Source organism: Sceloporus undulatus, chromosome 8, assembly GCF_019175285.1.
Source record: "Sceloporus undulatus isolate JIND9_A2432 ecotype Alabama chromosome 8, SceUnd_v1.1, whole genome shotgun sequence".
NCBI classification, from domain to species: domain Eukaryota; kingdom Metazoa; phylum Chordata; class Lepidosauria; order Squamata; family Phrynosomatidae; genus Sceloporus; species Sceloporus undulatus.
This window is the reverse complement of record NC_056529.1, coordinates 26,634,241-26,649,969: the sequence shown is the minus strand read 5'-3', so window position 1 is coordinate 26,649,969 and position 15,729 is coordinate 26,634,241. Positions and strand designations below refer to the sequence as shown.

Sequence of the window (15,729 nt, the reverse complement as noted above, 5' to 3'; positions counted from 1 at the left end):
TGCATTTCCTTCTTCCTTTGCACACTGCATTGCCTTTCCTTCCTGGCTTTCAGCAAACAATATGGTGCCATTATGCCCTGACCAGAAATCTGTTCCTTGCATTTCTCTAGAAATGATTTAATAGTCTGGATTAGGATGCAGCTGAATGTACTTGTTGGGTTTTAGGAAAATTTTGAGCATAAGGGAAAGACGCTTCTCCTTTTCAGATGTTTTTGGTTTGGATTTTGGCCATGTCTCTATGTGCATGTGTGCGAGAATGACAGAGAGAGAGAGAGAGAGAAGGGATGTGGGGGAGAGATGCTTTAAAACTGCTTGCCTATTCCAGAGGCATTGCCCTCACTGCCAGCTTTGCCCTTAGGGATATCACGAAGGAAAATATGAAATGCTGTGCGCAACATGACATTATCCCATTCATGATACAGTCCTTGATTGGCTTAGATTGCCCATACAGCTAATCTGTAAAGAAGGCATAATAATTAGAAATGTATTTTGGCATGCGGGGAGAGAAGGTTATCACAGCATGAGCAACAGAAAGGAGAAATAGCAATAGTGAACTGGAGGGAAGGATAAATATTAGGATATTAAAAGATCTTTGAGGAAAACATTTAAAGGTCTCTTAGAGCATCAGATCAGCAAAGAGCTGGAGTGGGAAGATGCTCTATAGCAGTGGTCCCCATATGTTGGTCCTTCAGATGTTTTGGACTTCGGCTCCTGGAATTCTTGACTGTTAGCCAAACTGCCTGGGCTTCTGGGAGCTGAAGTCCAAAACCACCTGGAGGACCAGAGTTTGGGAATCGCTGCTCTGTAGTCTAATGGTATGAGGTCCAAAAATGTTCCATTGGACCCCTACAATAGCACCTTAATCTCTCTGTCTGTTTTTCAGTTGCTTTTTTGCAAGCTACTTAGGGGAGAAGCAAAAGGCACTTGAACATACATCTCCCTCCTGGACTGAGGATTTCATGAGCCTTTTTTCTGCATTGTTTGAATAGGGGCAGTGTCAGAATCATCCATCATCAGTGCCATCTTTTATTTATAGCAGAGTGTGCTAGTGGTGCAGTGGTTTGAGTGTTGGAGGAGGGCTTGGGGTGACCAGGGTTTGGCTCCCTTCTTAGCCATGGAATCCCAGTGGTTAACCTTGGGCAAGTCACACACTCTCAGCTTCAGAGGAAGGTTATGGCAAACCCCTTCAGAATAAACCTTGCCACGAAAACCCTGAGAGAGAGTCGCCAGAGTTAGCATGAAAGTACAGAACAATGAGTGGCTCTCTGACAGTTCTTGAACTGTACTTTTCATCAGCCCTAGCCAGCAGAGCCAGTAGTAAGGAAAGCGGGGACTTCATCTATTCTTTATAAACAAGAGAATACATATTCTCATCTGGTGATCGTGGTAGACTATTTACAGTATACAGATAATGGACTCTTTATTTGCTGATCTGTTTTAGGGTCTTTTGAGAAATAATGGCCAAATATATTTATATAGTTTTTAAAACAAAAACAAGGACTCAAATGCTTCCAAAACATAAAAGATAGTCCCTGTCCTTGGCGTTAAAATTGAATAACGTTTATTAAATCGTTGTCAAAGTGCTAAAATGGTTGCTTTTGCTGTGCAGCAGTGCCTGGATAGACTTAGTTCCTTCCTTGGTTTATCTAGGCGATGTAGAATGGCCGTGGATTTACTGCCATTATCAGTGAAGCCTCACTTAACACTTATGACTGAATGTCTGTCATTTTCTGGGTACGCATCAGATGTTCATACATAACAGTGCATAAAGACTTTGATTTAACAGTACATGGAGAAAGCACCATTGATACAGCAGAGATTATACTGTATAAATGTCTTCTTGTAATCTGTATTATTTATTAATGTTATTATTTTTGTCTGCCTCAGGCCCTGTTGTTATTGGGCGGCGTTGCCCTCTCCTGCCTTGCTCTGGATCTCCTCTTCCTCCTTTTTTATTCCTTCTGGTTGTGTTGTCGCCACCGGAAAAGTGAAGAGTTGAATGCGGATTGTTGTTGTACAGCCTGGTGTGTCATCATTGCAACTCTAGTATGCAGGTGAGTTCTAGTTTCTTCTCATTATATCTCTTCTCACCTTGACCAAGATCAGTTTAACAGTGAACAAAAATAAATCCTTCAGGTTCAAGCAAAAGTTGTCTGCTCATTTTGCTACACCCACCATCTCAGCATATCTGTTTAATGAAGGTTGATGCTTAACCTTTACCTGTCCGTTGTCTTCCCTAACAAATTTCCTTGCAAGCGTAAATAAATGTTTTGAATCTCACAAGCAAGGCTCAGCATTCTGCTTATGTTTGCTTAGAGCTCTGTGGTGAACCCATTTATGTCGATTAAATTTGCTTGCTTTACCTCCATCCTCCTTTGTTTTGCCTTTTTGAGCTATATCTTTTAGTTCCTGCTCACATTATTGTGACATTATCTAATTTTAGTTTTTGTCCACTGCTTTGAAACCTGTAGCTACTTTGTAAGTGACAAATGATCACCACCACAACCACCTCCATCATCTTTGCCATTCTAAATCATATTGATATGAATTAGGGTCTACAACTGAATATTCTAGGTAGAGTGACTGAATGCAATACTAGAAGGCAAAGTTATCTTATCAAGCCCATTTTATCCATTATCTGTGGCTAGGTGGTTGGTTTGTAAACTTTTAGTTCAGCTTAAAACTTCACCAGGGTTGGCACAAAGTGTTTTCTTGGAAACAGGAATCCAGACCACCAAGTGGAAAAGGTACAATTCATTTCTACTATCTACATGCATACTTCATTACCCTACAAGGTTACACTGCAGTTCATTTGCCTACAAGGCCAGATCTTCAGCAGAGAATAGCTGTCAGATGACTGTGGTTCACTGCAGCCTCATTTGACACTCTAATTGGTCCTTTTGTTTTGCTGAAAAAAGAACATCCAGTCTTCTAGCTTATGAATGAGAGGGAGACCTGAAGCTTTCCAGTCAGCCCAGGAAAAGTTTTGATGAAGAAACAGTCCGTTAAGCAGGATGCACAGCTTTAAAAGTGTAAATATCAGCGTAATAGGATTGCACTAGACAGTTGCTTACAGATGTCTCTCTGCTAGCTGTTCCTGTTTCAGCAAAGCCATGCTGTCCTCCAGTACTCAAGGCATTGACTCAGGTCATCTCAGCAAACCAGTCCCAATGGTCTCAGCAAATGAATATAGTAAGCTCAGCAGTACAGTGTGTGTGAACACTGAGCTTGGAAGTTCAGCAAAGTGTCCCATGATTACTGTTACTTATAGATGTTAAGCAACATACAGGGCTATTGCTCCTTTCTAAATAACTATTTTGTTCCCCTCTCTTAGTAATGTCTGGTTTTACTTCCTTATGGACTGTCTTTTTAAAGGCTTTATGCTCAGATCTGTGGGCCCTCAGCTAAGGTCATCTGTGGTCAGGTCATTTCATCACATCTGCAGATGATGGGTGATGCATTGAGGAAGGCTTTTTGTCAGTCTTAACAGATGAATGCCATTTGCTAGACAGGTCATGCTTTATAGTCAGAGTCCCTTTTTTGCAGAGTGCTAAACTTTCAGATTTCATGAGCGAATGATCCAGAGGCTGCTGTATCACAATACAGATGTGTTTTCTTCTAAATGTATTAAATATATACAATTTACAAGAAAAATACTACAATGAGAAGTAAAAACACCCTTTAAACAAACAAAAACACCCAGCTATAATTGCCATTAGCAGAAGGAAGGTATTAGAGTACACTTTTCCAAAACCTCACATAATCTACAGGGAGAGCATATAGAGAATCTTCATAAGGTTTTATCATAATCTTCATAAGGTTTTATGGTGCAGACCAGTCCTTCTCCCTTCAAAGAGGGAAATAAGTCGCAGTCTTTCATCCCACTTGTAATAACTGGTTTGTGATTTGGGCAGTGAAAGGGACACACTCTTGGGCATTGTGCCCAGTGCTCCACATCTTCACCGGCAAGCAGTTACTGTAATTTTGTTTTGTTGAAACAATAGACCAAGACAGTGGTAAAGTGCCATCTGTGAAGTATCTTTAAGGAAGCTTCCTTCTATTTTGGCAGGTGGCATGATCCAAATCAGTGCTTGTTGGGAAACAGAAACTGAAGCTTTCAGAGCTGTTTCTCAAACCATTTGCAGAGCAGATGACAGCTCCCCCCTTTACTTAAGCAATGAAAACATAATTATACTTGTCCCTTGATTGCATTAGTCTGCTCTGATACAGATGTTTATGGTGTATCATGTGTGTTCATGTTTCACACTGTTGTCATCTTCATGGTCTATTAATATGCAAGCAGCCTTTATCCTCATGATGAAAAATATTGGTAGGAACATTTCTAACAACATGTCAATTGCCATGAGGAAAGTATCCCAGGTGGAAAGAATTAATTGTTCCATCTTTGAATGTAAACACCTCTCTTTATTTGTGGGAATGAGGTTACATCCAATAATCCTATCTTACTAATGTATGGGATAATCAGGAATCCTTCTTTGTCGTTGTGTGGAAGAGCTGTGTGCATGGGTGTCAGTATCCACACAATGCCATTTCTCATGTGCCAGGTGTGTTCCTCTTGTGAGCATGATCACCTTATGGGGAAATAGGAGACTCCTCGTGTTGCATTGGGACTTACATTGTGCCTAAACTTTGAGGGATAAGGCAGCTTGCACATCTTAAACTATAAAGTAAATGATGTATTTAGTGTCCATTAAATAGGAGCATATCATTATCAGCATCTCTGGTGGCTTTGGAGGTTAATTTCCAAGCATCCGAATGTGGGAATAATGGGAGAGTACCTTATGGAAAAGTACCTAGGTTTCCCATTGACTCTTAACAAAAGGCTGTGTGCTGGCTGCTTACAATTTAGCTATCTGCATGCACAGAACATACTGTAAACTGCAAGAGAGGCCTCCCAGTTATCATAGTGCTTTCCTCTGAGAGTAGCATGTGGTACTAATCTCCTATTCAAGGTCATATTGTCCTGTGATTAGAAACAAACAAGCAATCGTACAGTGTCAATCTGGTTTTCTGGCTTGGTTGGTCCCGAAATTACATTTCAGGAATGATTCTTAGCATGCTTCAAATGACTGATCTTGTGTGCTGCCCCTACATCACCCCCACCCCCCAAGTCTGTGGGAAACTATTGTAATTTGCCATTCTGTGGTGCTAAGTACAACCAGCATGCTACCCTTTTTAAAAAGTGAAATCACACACTTAAAAGAAAGATTACTAGAGTCCTTGGAGAGTGCAGTGGCATTTGTGCTTTAAGATGCAAGGGGAAGCAAATACACTCATACAGCTGTGATTTTTTGTAATGAATCAGGAGGTTTAAGGAGATGTTTGTCTGCTGTTGGCTATGGAATGGCAGTGGGGCTGGGATTGGGATGCCTTGGGTCCCACTTTGGGAGAAAGGCAGCATGTAAATGAAACAAATAAGTAATAGGTTCTTCTGTTTGGAGGGGTAGTAGCTGTTGTGTTTTCCCACAAAGAGACCAGCTTTCATGGAGCGCTTATCTGATGTGTTGGAGCACACTTGGTAATGTACCAGTGCTCTTCCATGAACACAGGAGCTTGATATAGATTTGCTTTCAGGAGATGTCTTGCAGCGCACAAGAAGGATGACCTGTATCCATTCACAGAGCTGTGTATGATTTCTCTCAGGATTGTGGACTGCATTTGTCAAAAGGCGGAACAAAGAAAAAACTTCAGCCAATAGGTCCTTGCAGGGATTTCTGATCTTAGCACCTTGAGCTATTAGGAACATTCCTCCCCAGGCTCTTGAACAATGTGTTATTTCAAGCTCTTTTGTTGGAGCTTTTTTGGGAACCCATTGCTGTGTGGCCAACAGATTTGCTCTAGCAGCAAATGAGTGTATAGCAGGGAAGCCAGAGGCATCAAGGCAAGGTCAGTGCCTCAGGAGTTTAAATATTGGTTCTAGGTTACTCAGCTGCAGAATACATATTCAGGACTAGCCATGTTGGCCATGCAGGAAGATACGACAAAATCCAAAAATCACAAAAGCAGTGAAACCTTTATTGGGCCAACTCCAAAGCACAGTGAAGTTAAAAGTTACGATTTTTTGCTTTCAGCATTCAGTTTTAGCATTCAGCATCAAAAACATGTCAAGTTTTTTCCATTCCAAATATGAAAAATGTACATTTTTTAAAAAAATCAAGCTGAGCAGAAATTTGCTCCATCTACACTGACAAAATTCAATAGGTATAGCTATTGGTTGGGGAAAGGATTGTGTTGTACCTGCTAAAGAGCAGAAACAAAATTCTCAGCCATCTCCTATTAAGGGCCTCCTGTAACATCATCTTAATGGGGTGATTTCCAAACTGTCTTCTGGGGTTCTTCAAAAACCTTTCAATGAGCTCCTTGGAGTGATCAGTAATGGTGAGCAACTTTCCTGCAACACCCATCTGTTCACCACTTTCCTTGTAAACCTGCAGGAGAGTGAACACTTACTTTGTGTAGCATGCTGGTGAGGTCTAATACACCTCTTAAGTCATTGCAATGACAACATACACTCTTGGTCATGCCCCAGAATCATCTGCAGTGTTTTGGATTCTTCAGAAGATGGAATTGGAAACTGTTATCTGAAGATGGAAATGTTGAAGTCAGGGTCTTAATTTAATGCCCATGAGGTTGGACCATCAAGTTTTGTCCTATATGGTGGAACAGTGCAGTGTGTCAGGATTATAATTACCCAGCTGTTGCTTTTCTGTTCAATGCATGATGTTCTCCTGTGGAGAACTTCAGATGAGGAGGTGGAAGCTTGCTTTTTCAAGTCAGCAGCTGTCCATATAGTTTGAAATGTGCTGTTCTTTGTTTCTCCACAGTGCTGGCATTGCTGTTGGCTTCTATGGAAATGGGGAGACCAGTGATGGCATTCATCGGCTGACATATTCCTTACGACATGCCAATCGCACGGTTGCCGGGGTCCAAGACAGGGTGAGTGGAAGAATGCTGCCCCTTCCCCAAAAGTGAAGGTAGATGTAAATATGATGAAACCCTGCCCTCAGGCTTCCTTCCACCTGTATATGAGCCTCTCTGTTTTTACCTGCCTCTCAACAAGTCCTTGACAGCTTCCATTAGCAGAGAGAGGTGCATTTCTACTCCCTTTCCGTCACGGTTCTAAAAATAACTGCACAAGTCAAACCTGTTAAATAGAGTAACATTATGTCACGATTGTGCTTCATTCAATCTGCTGCATGTTAATGTTTTCTGTACCCTCCTCAGCTGTGATAGTCCAGGAAGCAAAAACAAAACCACACTGTTAATTTACAACCATGCTGTTTGATAATGAGGATATAAGTAACTGCCTAATAAGGAGTCAAACCAATGATTCAGTTAGTATTTTCTACGCTCGCTGGAGCCTCAGGGAGACACAGTCGTTCTCTTACAGTCTGTGATGCCTTAAGTGGAGAGGCTGGGTTCGATTCCTAGCAAAATAGGCCTTGCCTACTTCATTCCAAGGCAGGCAATGCGCTTGAAAGTGTGGAGAACCCCAATTTCTGCAGGTGTGTGGTGACATCTCTAGTACTTGCTCAGTAGATGCTAAATGCTTGTATGCTTTTTGTAGCTTTTTTCCTCCAGAAACACCCCCATGAGATGGTCATGGAAATTTGAAACCAGCTGCGTCTCATGGCCTCTTCGGACTTCAGAATGGTGTTTTACAATACGATGATTTTATAAGTCTCATTTGTGTCCACTGAGTAAATAGTTATGAGGAACCACTTGTGCATAAATTATGGATGACATTTGTACTCAGAACAGTGCAAGTTCTTCCAGAGCTAATCTTCAGACTGTGTCTTTTGGCCCCAGTGATCCTGTGGTAGAGCTATGCCATCTCTTGATATTGGGGGGGAAACAATCATGGAAACTTGGTAGTGTGCGTTTGTGTATGCACAGATTGCCAAGTGCATGCACAAGAGTGTATCCTGTTGGGACAAATCTATAGCACTGCTACTAGCTAGATTAGTATCTGGTGTAAAAATATTCTTCTCTTGATGATAACCATCATCTTACCGTCTCTTGGCTCTTGTGCTCATGCAAAGACTTTTCATAGGAGGTCAGTCTTTCTTTTTTTTGTCATCCACAGGTGTATGACACTGCGGTTGCTCTGAACAAAACAGCAGAGCCTTACTTGGGGGACCTTGAGGTAATGTTCGCCAAGCAGACAGATTACCTACATGTGGTCCAAAAACTCCAGGGACTCTTGGATGAGCTGGTGAGGCAGACAACAGAAATTCCTTTCTGGAAGAATGATGAGGTCTCATTAGAAGATCTGGCCGTTCGCATTGATCTGTATGACTGGTACAGGTGAGCAGTGTGTAACCTTGTGGGTGATCTTTGTGCAAATTTGCTCACTCTTCTGGTGCTTGGATGAACTGAATGTGTATCATGTTAATCAAGCTTTAACTTCCTGTAAGCCTTGCCACTGTACTTTAAGGCATTAAAATCGCTGTCCCCTTCTCAGCCATTAAATGGGGAAAGGTTCAGGGCATTGGCCATTTTGTTCTTGTTCTTCTTGCTGCGTGCCTTCAAGTCATTTCCAACTTAAGATGAATATCATAGGGTTTTCTTGGCCAGGTTTGTTCAGAAGGGGTTTGCCTTTCCTGTAAGGCTAAGAGAGTAACTTGACTAAGATCATCCAGTGGGATCTAATGGCTGAACAGAGATTTGAACACTATTATTTTGTAATCGTAGTCCAGCGCTCAAAACCACTCTCCCACGATCTGTTGCTTAAATGTGAATTGTCTTAAATAATGATATGGCAGCATGTAGCTTCTGGGAAATATAGTTTTTAAAAAATGCAATGTAATACCAATAATTTCAAAATCCTGGGGTTCTTTATGCAGAGCTGAGGAGTGGGAATTGAAAATCATGTCTCTTCTGTAAGGCTTGCTTGTCACTTGCAAACTAGTTCTGTCTGTTAACATACGCTTTTTGGGTTTGCCACAGATGGCTAGGATACCTGGGCCTGCTCATGTTCCACGTCTTGATCTGTTTGCTGGTGCTGTTTGGACTAATTAGAAACTCAAAGGGCATTCTTATAGGGTAAGTTTATATGAGAACAATAGAAGCATGTGAAAATAAATAAGAGCACTCTGTAGTATAGCTCTAGTGGCACAAGTCTTTCTCCAGTTCACTGTCTGCACACTAGATTAGTATGTGTAAATGGACAGCATATCTGTGGCTTCTGCTGCGAGGGAAAGGATATTGCACAAAAGATACTCATGCAGTGTAAATTGTTATTTTGACAAAATTAAACCCCATGTGCATTTATATATGTTGTATTTTTGCTATGGCTTGGAAAATGACCAGATGTAACTAGAGCTTGATACCTAAGGACCTGTAAAGCTCTCCTGTGCGACTAGTGGTTCTTCTGTGGAACCCACATAACTTAGCTAACCTGAACACAGACTTTTATTTTAGGGTGCAGCAGTCTGGCTCCATTTCATGGAAGTCCTGTTGAACTTAGTGAGACTTGCATCAACATGAAGATAAATTGGATCTCACTGCACAGCTAATAGCATATAGCAGTTTAGGGTTATAATTTGTGTGTGCTGAGGGAAGGATTTTAATACTGAAAGACATCAGTTTTTTTCTTTTAATGGCCCACTGTGATGATCTTTCTCTCTTCATGTAGCTGACTGAGCATATGTGTTCTTTTTTAAATAGAATGGTTTGCAGAGGTGTAATGAATCTACCTAGAATTTTTCACTGAAACAAGTGTTGAGGATTATTTCCATACTCATCAGGACAACAAACATTGGATGGGAAAATCAAAAACTGTGCTTCATGTTTCTTTAGTCCTCACATTTTCTGTCAAGAGCTCTGAGCCAGCATGCTTTGGTCTTGCATATTATGGCTGCAGATGTGAAAAGGGAGGAGCAAGTGAGTCTTATTTTGAAATATGAAGAGCTTGAAGAAAATGAACTGCAGTCCTTTGGCTTTGTTCATATTTTCTGATAAGCATCTGTTTCATTAATAAGCAGTTTCATTTCAGATTTCCTGTAAAGAACTCGCTATCTGTTGCAGATTTGAGGAACGACAGGGTGTTTACTTAAGCAGCCACATCTTCAAATTGCCAGTTACAGAAGGATAAATTGATTACTAGTTTTCCATCTTCCTTACTGCTTTGAACTCTGAATTATAATCTTCATTGAAAATGAAGGCATTAGAACTGGAGCCAATATGTCTGCTAGCTGACTCTGTTTTTCTTTCTCTTCCTACAGAGTTTGTCTTCTAGGGGTTCTTGCCCTTGTTGTGAGCTGGGCTTCCCTGGGTCTGGAGCTAGCTGTTGCTGTGGTAAGTGGCTTAGGGACAAAATTTGCTCACTTCACATTGGAACCTTTTCCCTCCCTTCGCTCTTCCAGGCGTCACAATAAGCCATGGCCTAGAATTAGTGAACATTTCCTTGGGCTGGATTGCTTTTGGTTGTGTGCATGTTTTTTGGATGGCAAGGACTATGGGTTTTTCATTTGGCTGCTCACCCCCAAAAACACAATACAGTGGTACCCCGGGATACGAATGCGCCGCGTTACGAAATTTCCGGGTTACGAAAAAAATCAATAGGAAAAAACTGTTCCGGGTTACGAAGGTTATTTCGGGTTACGAAAAATTTTTTGGTGCTTTTCGGCGCTATTTCGCACGAAATCGCGGCTTTTCCCCATTAGCGCCTATGGCTTTTTCGGCTTACAAAGGATTTCGGGTTACGAACGCGGCGGCGGAACGAATTATTTTCGTAACCCGGGGTACCACTGTATCTGTGCACACAGAAAACTAACAGAGATTTCCCATACAGACTAAATTGATATATGCAGAAAGTTTAGATAACTTGCTCAGTGGATACTAAATGCTTTTTGGTAGCTGTTTTCTCTGAGGAATCCATGAATTGGTCATGGAGGTGTGACACTAATTGGGCTGCTTGGTCCTCAGGTGATTTAAGGTGTTTTTCTTGACTTTATAAATCTAGTTTGTGTCCACTGAACAAACAGTTAGGGGGGCTCACTTGTGCTACATACATGTTGTCATCATCCAGAAGAAACTGAGGTTTTCATCATGTTCAGAGTGTGTCAAGACACCACAAGTTCTTAACGCTCACTTTACCCTTCCTGAGATAGAATCAAATCAGAGAAGAATGATATCAACAGGTTCCACAAGATAAAAAGAATTTTGGTGATAATACATAATTATCCTTTTTGTTTCCTTACTTCTGTGTTGTCTCTGCTCTTCTCTAGGGTTCCAGTGATTTTTGTGTTAACCCTGATGCCTACATCTCCAAAGTGGCAGAGGATAATGCAGTGCTCACTACTGGTAAGAGTTCTTAGAGCAACTCTAATAACTAATGTTTTATCTGCTCCAAAATTATGTATATCTTTTGGGTTTTATATATAAGTATATTTTCCTCTTCCAAGAGGTATTGAATGATTTCTGAATTTTCATATTTGGGGAGGAAACAGGGGCAAAAAGCATAGGGTGAGCATTACTGTTGTTACTTAGCAGGCACCAGAGCATAAATAGCAAAAGTCCTGCTGGCTAATAGGAACACTCCATACATATTCTTGTAATTGTCTGAGCCATCAGCAAATGTTGGCCGCATGTTTCCAAATCATTCACAACAAACGTGCGCTAGAGGTTTGTTTCTTTAAAATCCAACCCCAAAGACCCTTGTTAAAATGAATTTTTCAGCCTTTTAACTATAAGTATTCCTCGGAGTACAACAGATGAGATTATGGTTTTTAATAGGTTCCACGGGCCTCTCAGTACAATATTCCATATTAGACCTCTTTCCTCTGCCTCCCAGTTTTTGGATGACTAGCTTTAAAAATAGGCATAGATGAGAGGTCTGCTGAAATATTGGGAGATTTATTTACAACATATGTAGCATGAATAAACATATTGTTTCCCCTTGATAGAGTATAAAATAAATATTTTGCTCTTTGGAAAAAACTTCTGATGCATGTGCCAGAAGCCATGAGAGGTACATGTACTGCTGACCACTCTCTTCTAGGACACACCATTGAAATGAAGATGAAAATTGGTTTATATTTGAACCTTAAAAAGGGTTTGCGCATAAGCCAATATAGAAATCTCTAGACCTTCCCCCATAAGCTGCACAAATGTTCATAAACACACTCGATCAGGTGCTGAAATGGAGGGTTTCCTGCCTCAGGCTCTTTATATAAACCCAGCATTCAGCTGTGTTTAGCCCTGGGAAACCAAACCTCTCTGTGGTAATTTGTTAGGCTTAGTAGCAGTGGTTCTTGACACATGTGACAAAGGGGTAATTGAACACCTTACCCAAGTAATGTGCTCTCTTGGGCTTTGTCTAACCTAATCTAGCCGGAGAAAGGTAGTGGATGAATGATGCCTTCAATTTGGGTCTCAGTAGGTAACAATCCATTTGACAAAACTGCGTTTCAGTACTACTTCTGGTGGGGAGGGGGAAGAGTAATTGCTCAACTACTCCTTTGGTAAGCAGGTGACAGCTGTGGAGTTTGTACAGGATCCTAATAGAGCCCTGAAGAATTTCTTCATGTTTTCTCTTCAATAATATGCTTAGCCCCTTAATTTTTTAGCAGTTGTATCTGTGTTGAACGTTTAACATGGTATGTGCAATGCAGCATTTGTCAATAACTGGTGATCTGGGATTCCCCCAGAATTGCCCCCAAACCCAGCTTGAATTCTTTATAACACAGTTGTCCCTTCCGATTTGCATGGGATCCGTTCTGGACCCCACCCCACCCTGGGAATTCGGAAAACCACCAATATTGGAGCCCATTGTAATCAATGGAGTTGCGCTACCGTGCGCATGCCATTGTGTCCCTTCCAAGGGACGCAAATGGCAAGACTGCGTATTGGGAGGGACAACTGTGTATGAATCAATTCATGGATGCTTGAATCCACAGATAAGAATTCTGCACTGAGAAGGAAGATAAAGCTAGTATAGCAGTAGGGTTTAGTGGAAGCTGGAGGCAAGCTAAAACAGAGACTCTCAACCTTTGGCTTTCCAGATGCTTTTGATTTTAGCTCCTAGCATCCCTGACCATTGCCTGTGCTGTCTTGGGCTTCTGGGAGCTAAAGTCTAAAACAGACATCTGGAAGACCAGATGTTGAGAACCATTTCTATTAAGGGTCACTGGGATTTGACAATCCACTCAGCCAGGTAGAATAGCTGAAGGATGGTAACTGGAAAGCACCAAGAGAGGGAAAGTACACTAACATGGTTTACCTGGAATGTGCAAGGCCAGCTGTGGTTAAGTTTAAGGATTACTGGCTGTGTCTTGGAGGATGTCTTTGAGTTGCTTTAGATAGGAATGATTTCTAATACATAAAGTTATCTTGTCTTCAGGAAAAAATCAAAATAGAATCCATTTTTCACAACCAGAGACATAAACTGATGGTCTTGATTGCATCCCAGGCACATTGACACATATGACCTTCCATATGACATTGTGACCAGTGATATCGATAGCTGATATAAGGAGGCTCTTATTTAATAGGAATATAATGTGACATCTCCCACCCACTCCCCTTGAAAAGCAACAACAAATGAATAGCAGAAATTAAAGCACTTTTTAAAATGCCAAAGGTATGCTGGCATTTTTCAGATCTAGCGGAGGAAATGGCACAGAGATAATCAGATTAAGTGTATCATTATCCTCTCTATTTGTCAGTTCAGAGATGAGCTTCTTTGTTGTTTCTCGATATGCCATGGTTTCGGGGGATGAGGGGGGGGAATAAAGCAGAGGCGGGAAATTAAACAATTTGGTGTGAGAGGAGGTTGGGATATTACATACCCAGCTCATCCAGAAATCATTAACTGTGATAAAGCTAGTGAAGTTGAACACGGATAGGATAATCATCTTGTGTTGCTTGGGGGGAAATCCTGGTGTAGCGAGTGCGATGGTTGCCAAGGCAGAAAGCCAAAGGCTAGCTTCAGTTCTTTTTGCTCATTGTTCTTCCTTCTTCAGCTTTACTAAATAGCTTGGTAATAAAGCACAGTTGGGCATCTGCGTCTGACTGGGATTATGGCATGGCTGAACTGAAACTTTGCCTTGACAGGATCCATGCTTTTGGAACACAAGTGAGCCAAGGTAGGGAAGGAAAAGGGGGTCTCTTTAGTTCCTTCCTGTTGTGAAGATGAGCAAACTTCATGGGACCCTCCCTTTATTGAGTTCCCCAGACACTCAAGGTACATCTACACTGTAGAAATAATGCAGTTTGACACAACTTTAACTGCCACGGCTCCATCCTACAGTATCCTGGAATTTCTATTTTGATAGGATACCAGCACTCTGGCAGTGAAAAATAAAGATCTTGTAAAACCACAAAACCATAGGATTCCATAGGATGAAGCTACAGCACTTAAACTGGATCATTTCTATAGTGTAGATGCACCCTCAGAGACACAGAAAGGGGCTTTCCAGTTCCACTCTCCCACTTCCCTCTCCTTCGTATGCATTTGTTTAACCCTTTGTTTGTCTCATTTTACATGTAGGATACTGGGGGACTGGGCTGTTCTGGTGGCCAAGTTGGCCACTGGTTACCTCTCCTTAAGTTTAGTTTGTGACCATTTTCAATTCATTCTTTCTGGCAGTTGAGCTCGGCCCAGGATATGCTACATGTGTGGGAAAGATTTTCTCCAGGTCTTGACAAGGCAGCCTGTTCTCGCCTCTGCTCATGCTATTCACGTGCTCCAAACAGGATTTCAATTTCCAGAGCTGTCAGTGTGGCACTTTCCCCCCACAGACATGTCAGAGGCTCACACACAACACAACGCTATGTCTGAGTGTGGTGACTTCACTGAATTACTGATTTTTCTCGCTCTTTTGAAGAGAGATGGATGTGCACAAATCCGTGAGTGGATGTGCACAAATCTGGTCCATAAGTGTCGATATGACAATAGATATGGGCTACATGTCTTGCACAGCAAAAACTGTGTGCAGTATTTGGCTCTGATCTATTTCCTGCTCTTTTGATTTGGTGCTCATGTACCCAAAAGGGCATGGCTAGCAGACTAGTAATACATGAATGTTTCAGGGAGACAATGCATTTGTTTCTGAAATCTTGCTGGGATGCTGGTTGCAGGGATGCTTCCACTGCTGAACATTAATAGTACAGTGTTTATTAGTGCTGTTGTTATACTAAACAGTTCAGTTTTCTGGAGTGCTCTCTTCTAATGTCTAGTTATAATGTCTGGCGTGCTTTCTCTTACTGTCTGTGTTGATTCATGCAAGGAATGATAAATCCAGTTTCTGTTTTATATAACCAGAAGCCAGACCACAATCCAACGCAAGAGTTACATGCACTAAAGCCAGTTGAAAATAGTAGATTTATGTGTGCTAAATTGACTTGATGTTAAAACTGTTCATTTTGATTGATTTATAACATTCACCAAAATGCATAAAACCGTTGTGCCTCACCCTACTGTTCACACATATTCATGAATAAATAATATATGGCTTTCCCAGATAACTCCACTCTGTCTTTAGAAGACAAGTATACCCTTAAAATGTTGGACTGTGTTTTTATTTTCAGGCAGTATAAGTATAGTGGTTTGAGTGGTCATACACTATACCATGTTGGCTCTATCATCCTTTACGCCAAACAATAAATGGGGTTCATGTAAGGGAAACTCAATTAACTTAAGTAGAATCAGTCTTCCAGATACATTTAGCCTTCTCTTCTGATGATCTTGCAGCTGTGCAGGTT

The 15,729-nt window shown here is 41.3% G+C and overlaps 1 protein-coding gene across 1 annotated transcript in view; it reads left to right on the top strand.

Moving 5' to 3' along the window:
- TTYH3 (tweety family member 3) overlaps positions 1-15,729 on the top strand; it is a 55,848-nt gene that overhangs the window by 26,629 nt on the left and 13,490 nt on the right. The window contains exons 2-7 of the mRNA XM_042437536.1: positions 1,888-2,054; positions 6,846-6,957; positions 8,108-8,328; positions 8,971-9,066; positions 10,248-10,320; positions 11,253-11,328. Of these exons, the coding sequence (XP_042293470.1) occupies positions 1,888-2,054; positions 6,846-6,957; positions 8,108-8,328; positions 8,971-9,066; positions 10,248-10,320; positions 11,253-11,328 (745 nt within the window). The remainder of the gene's footprint in view (positions 1-1,887; positions 2,055-6,845; positions 6,958-8,107; positions 8,329-8,970; positions 9,067-10,247; positions 10,321-11,252; positions 11,329-15,729) is intronic.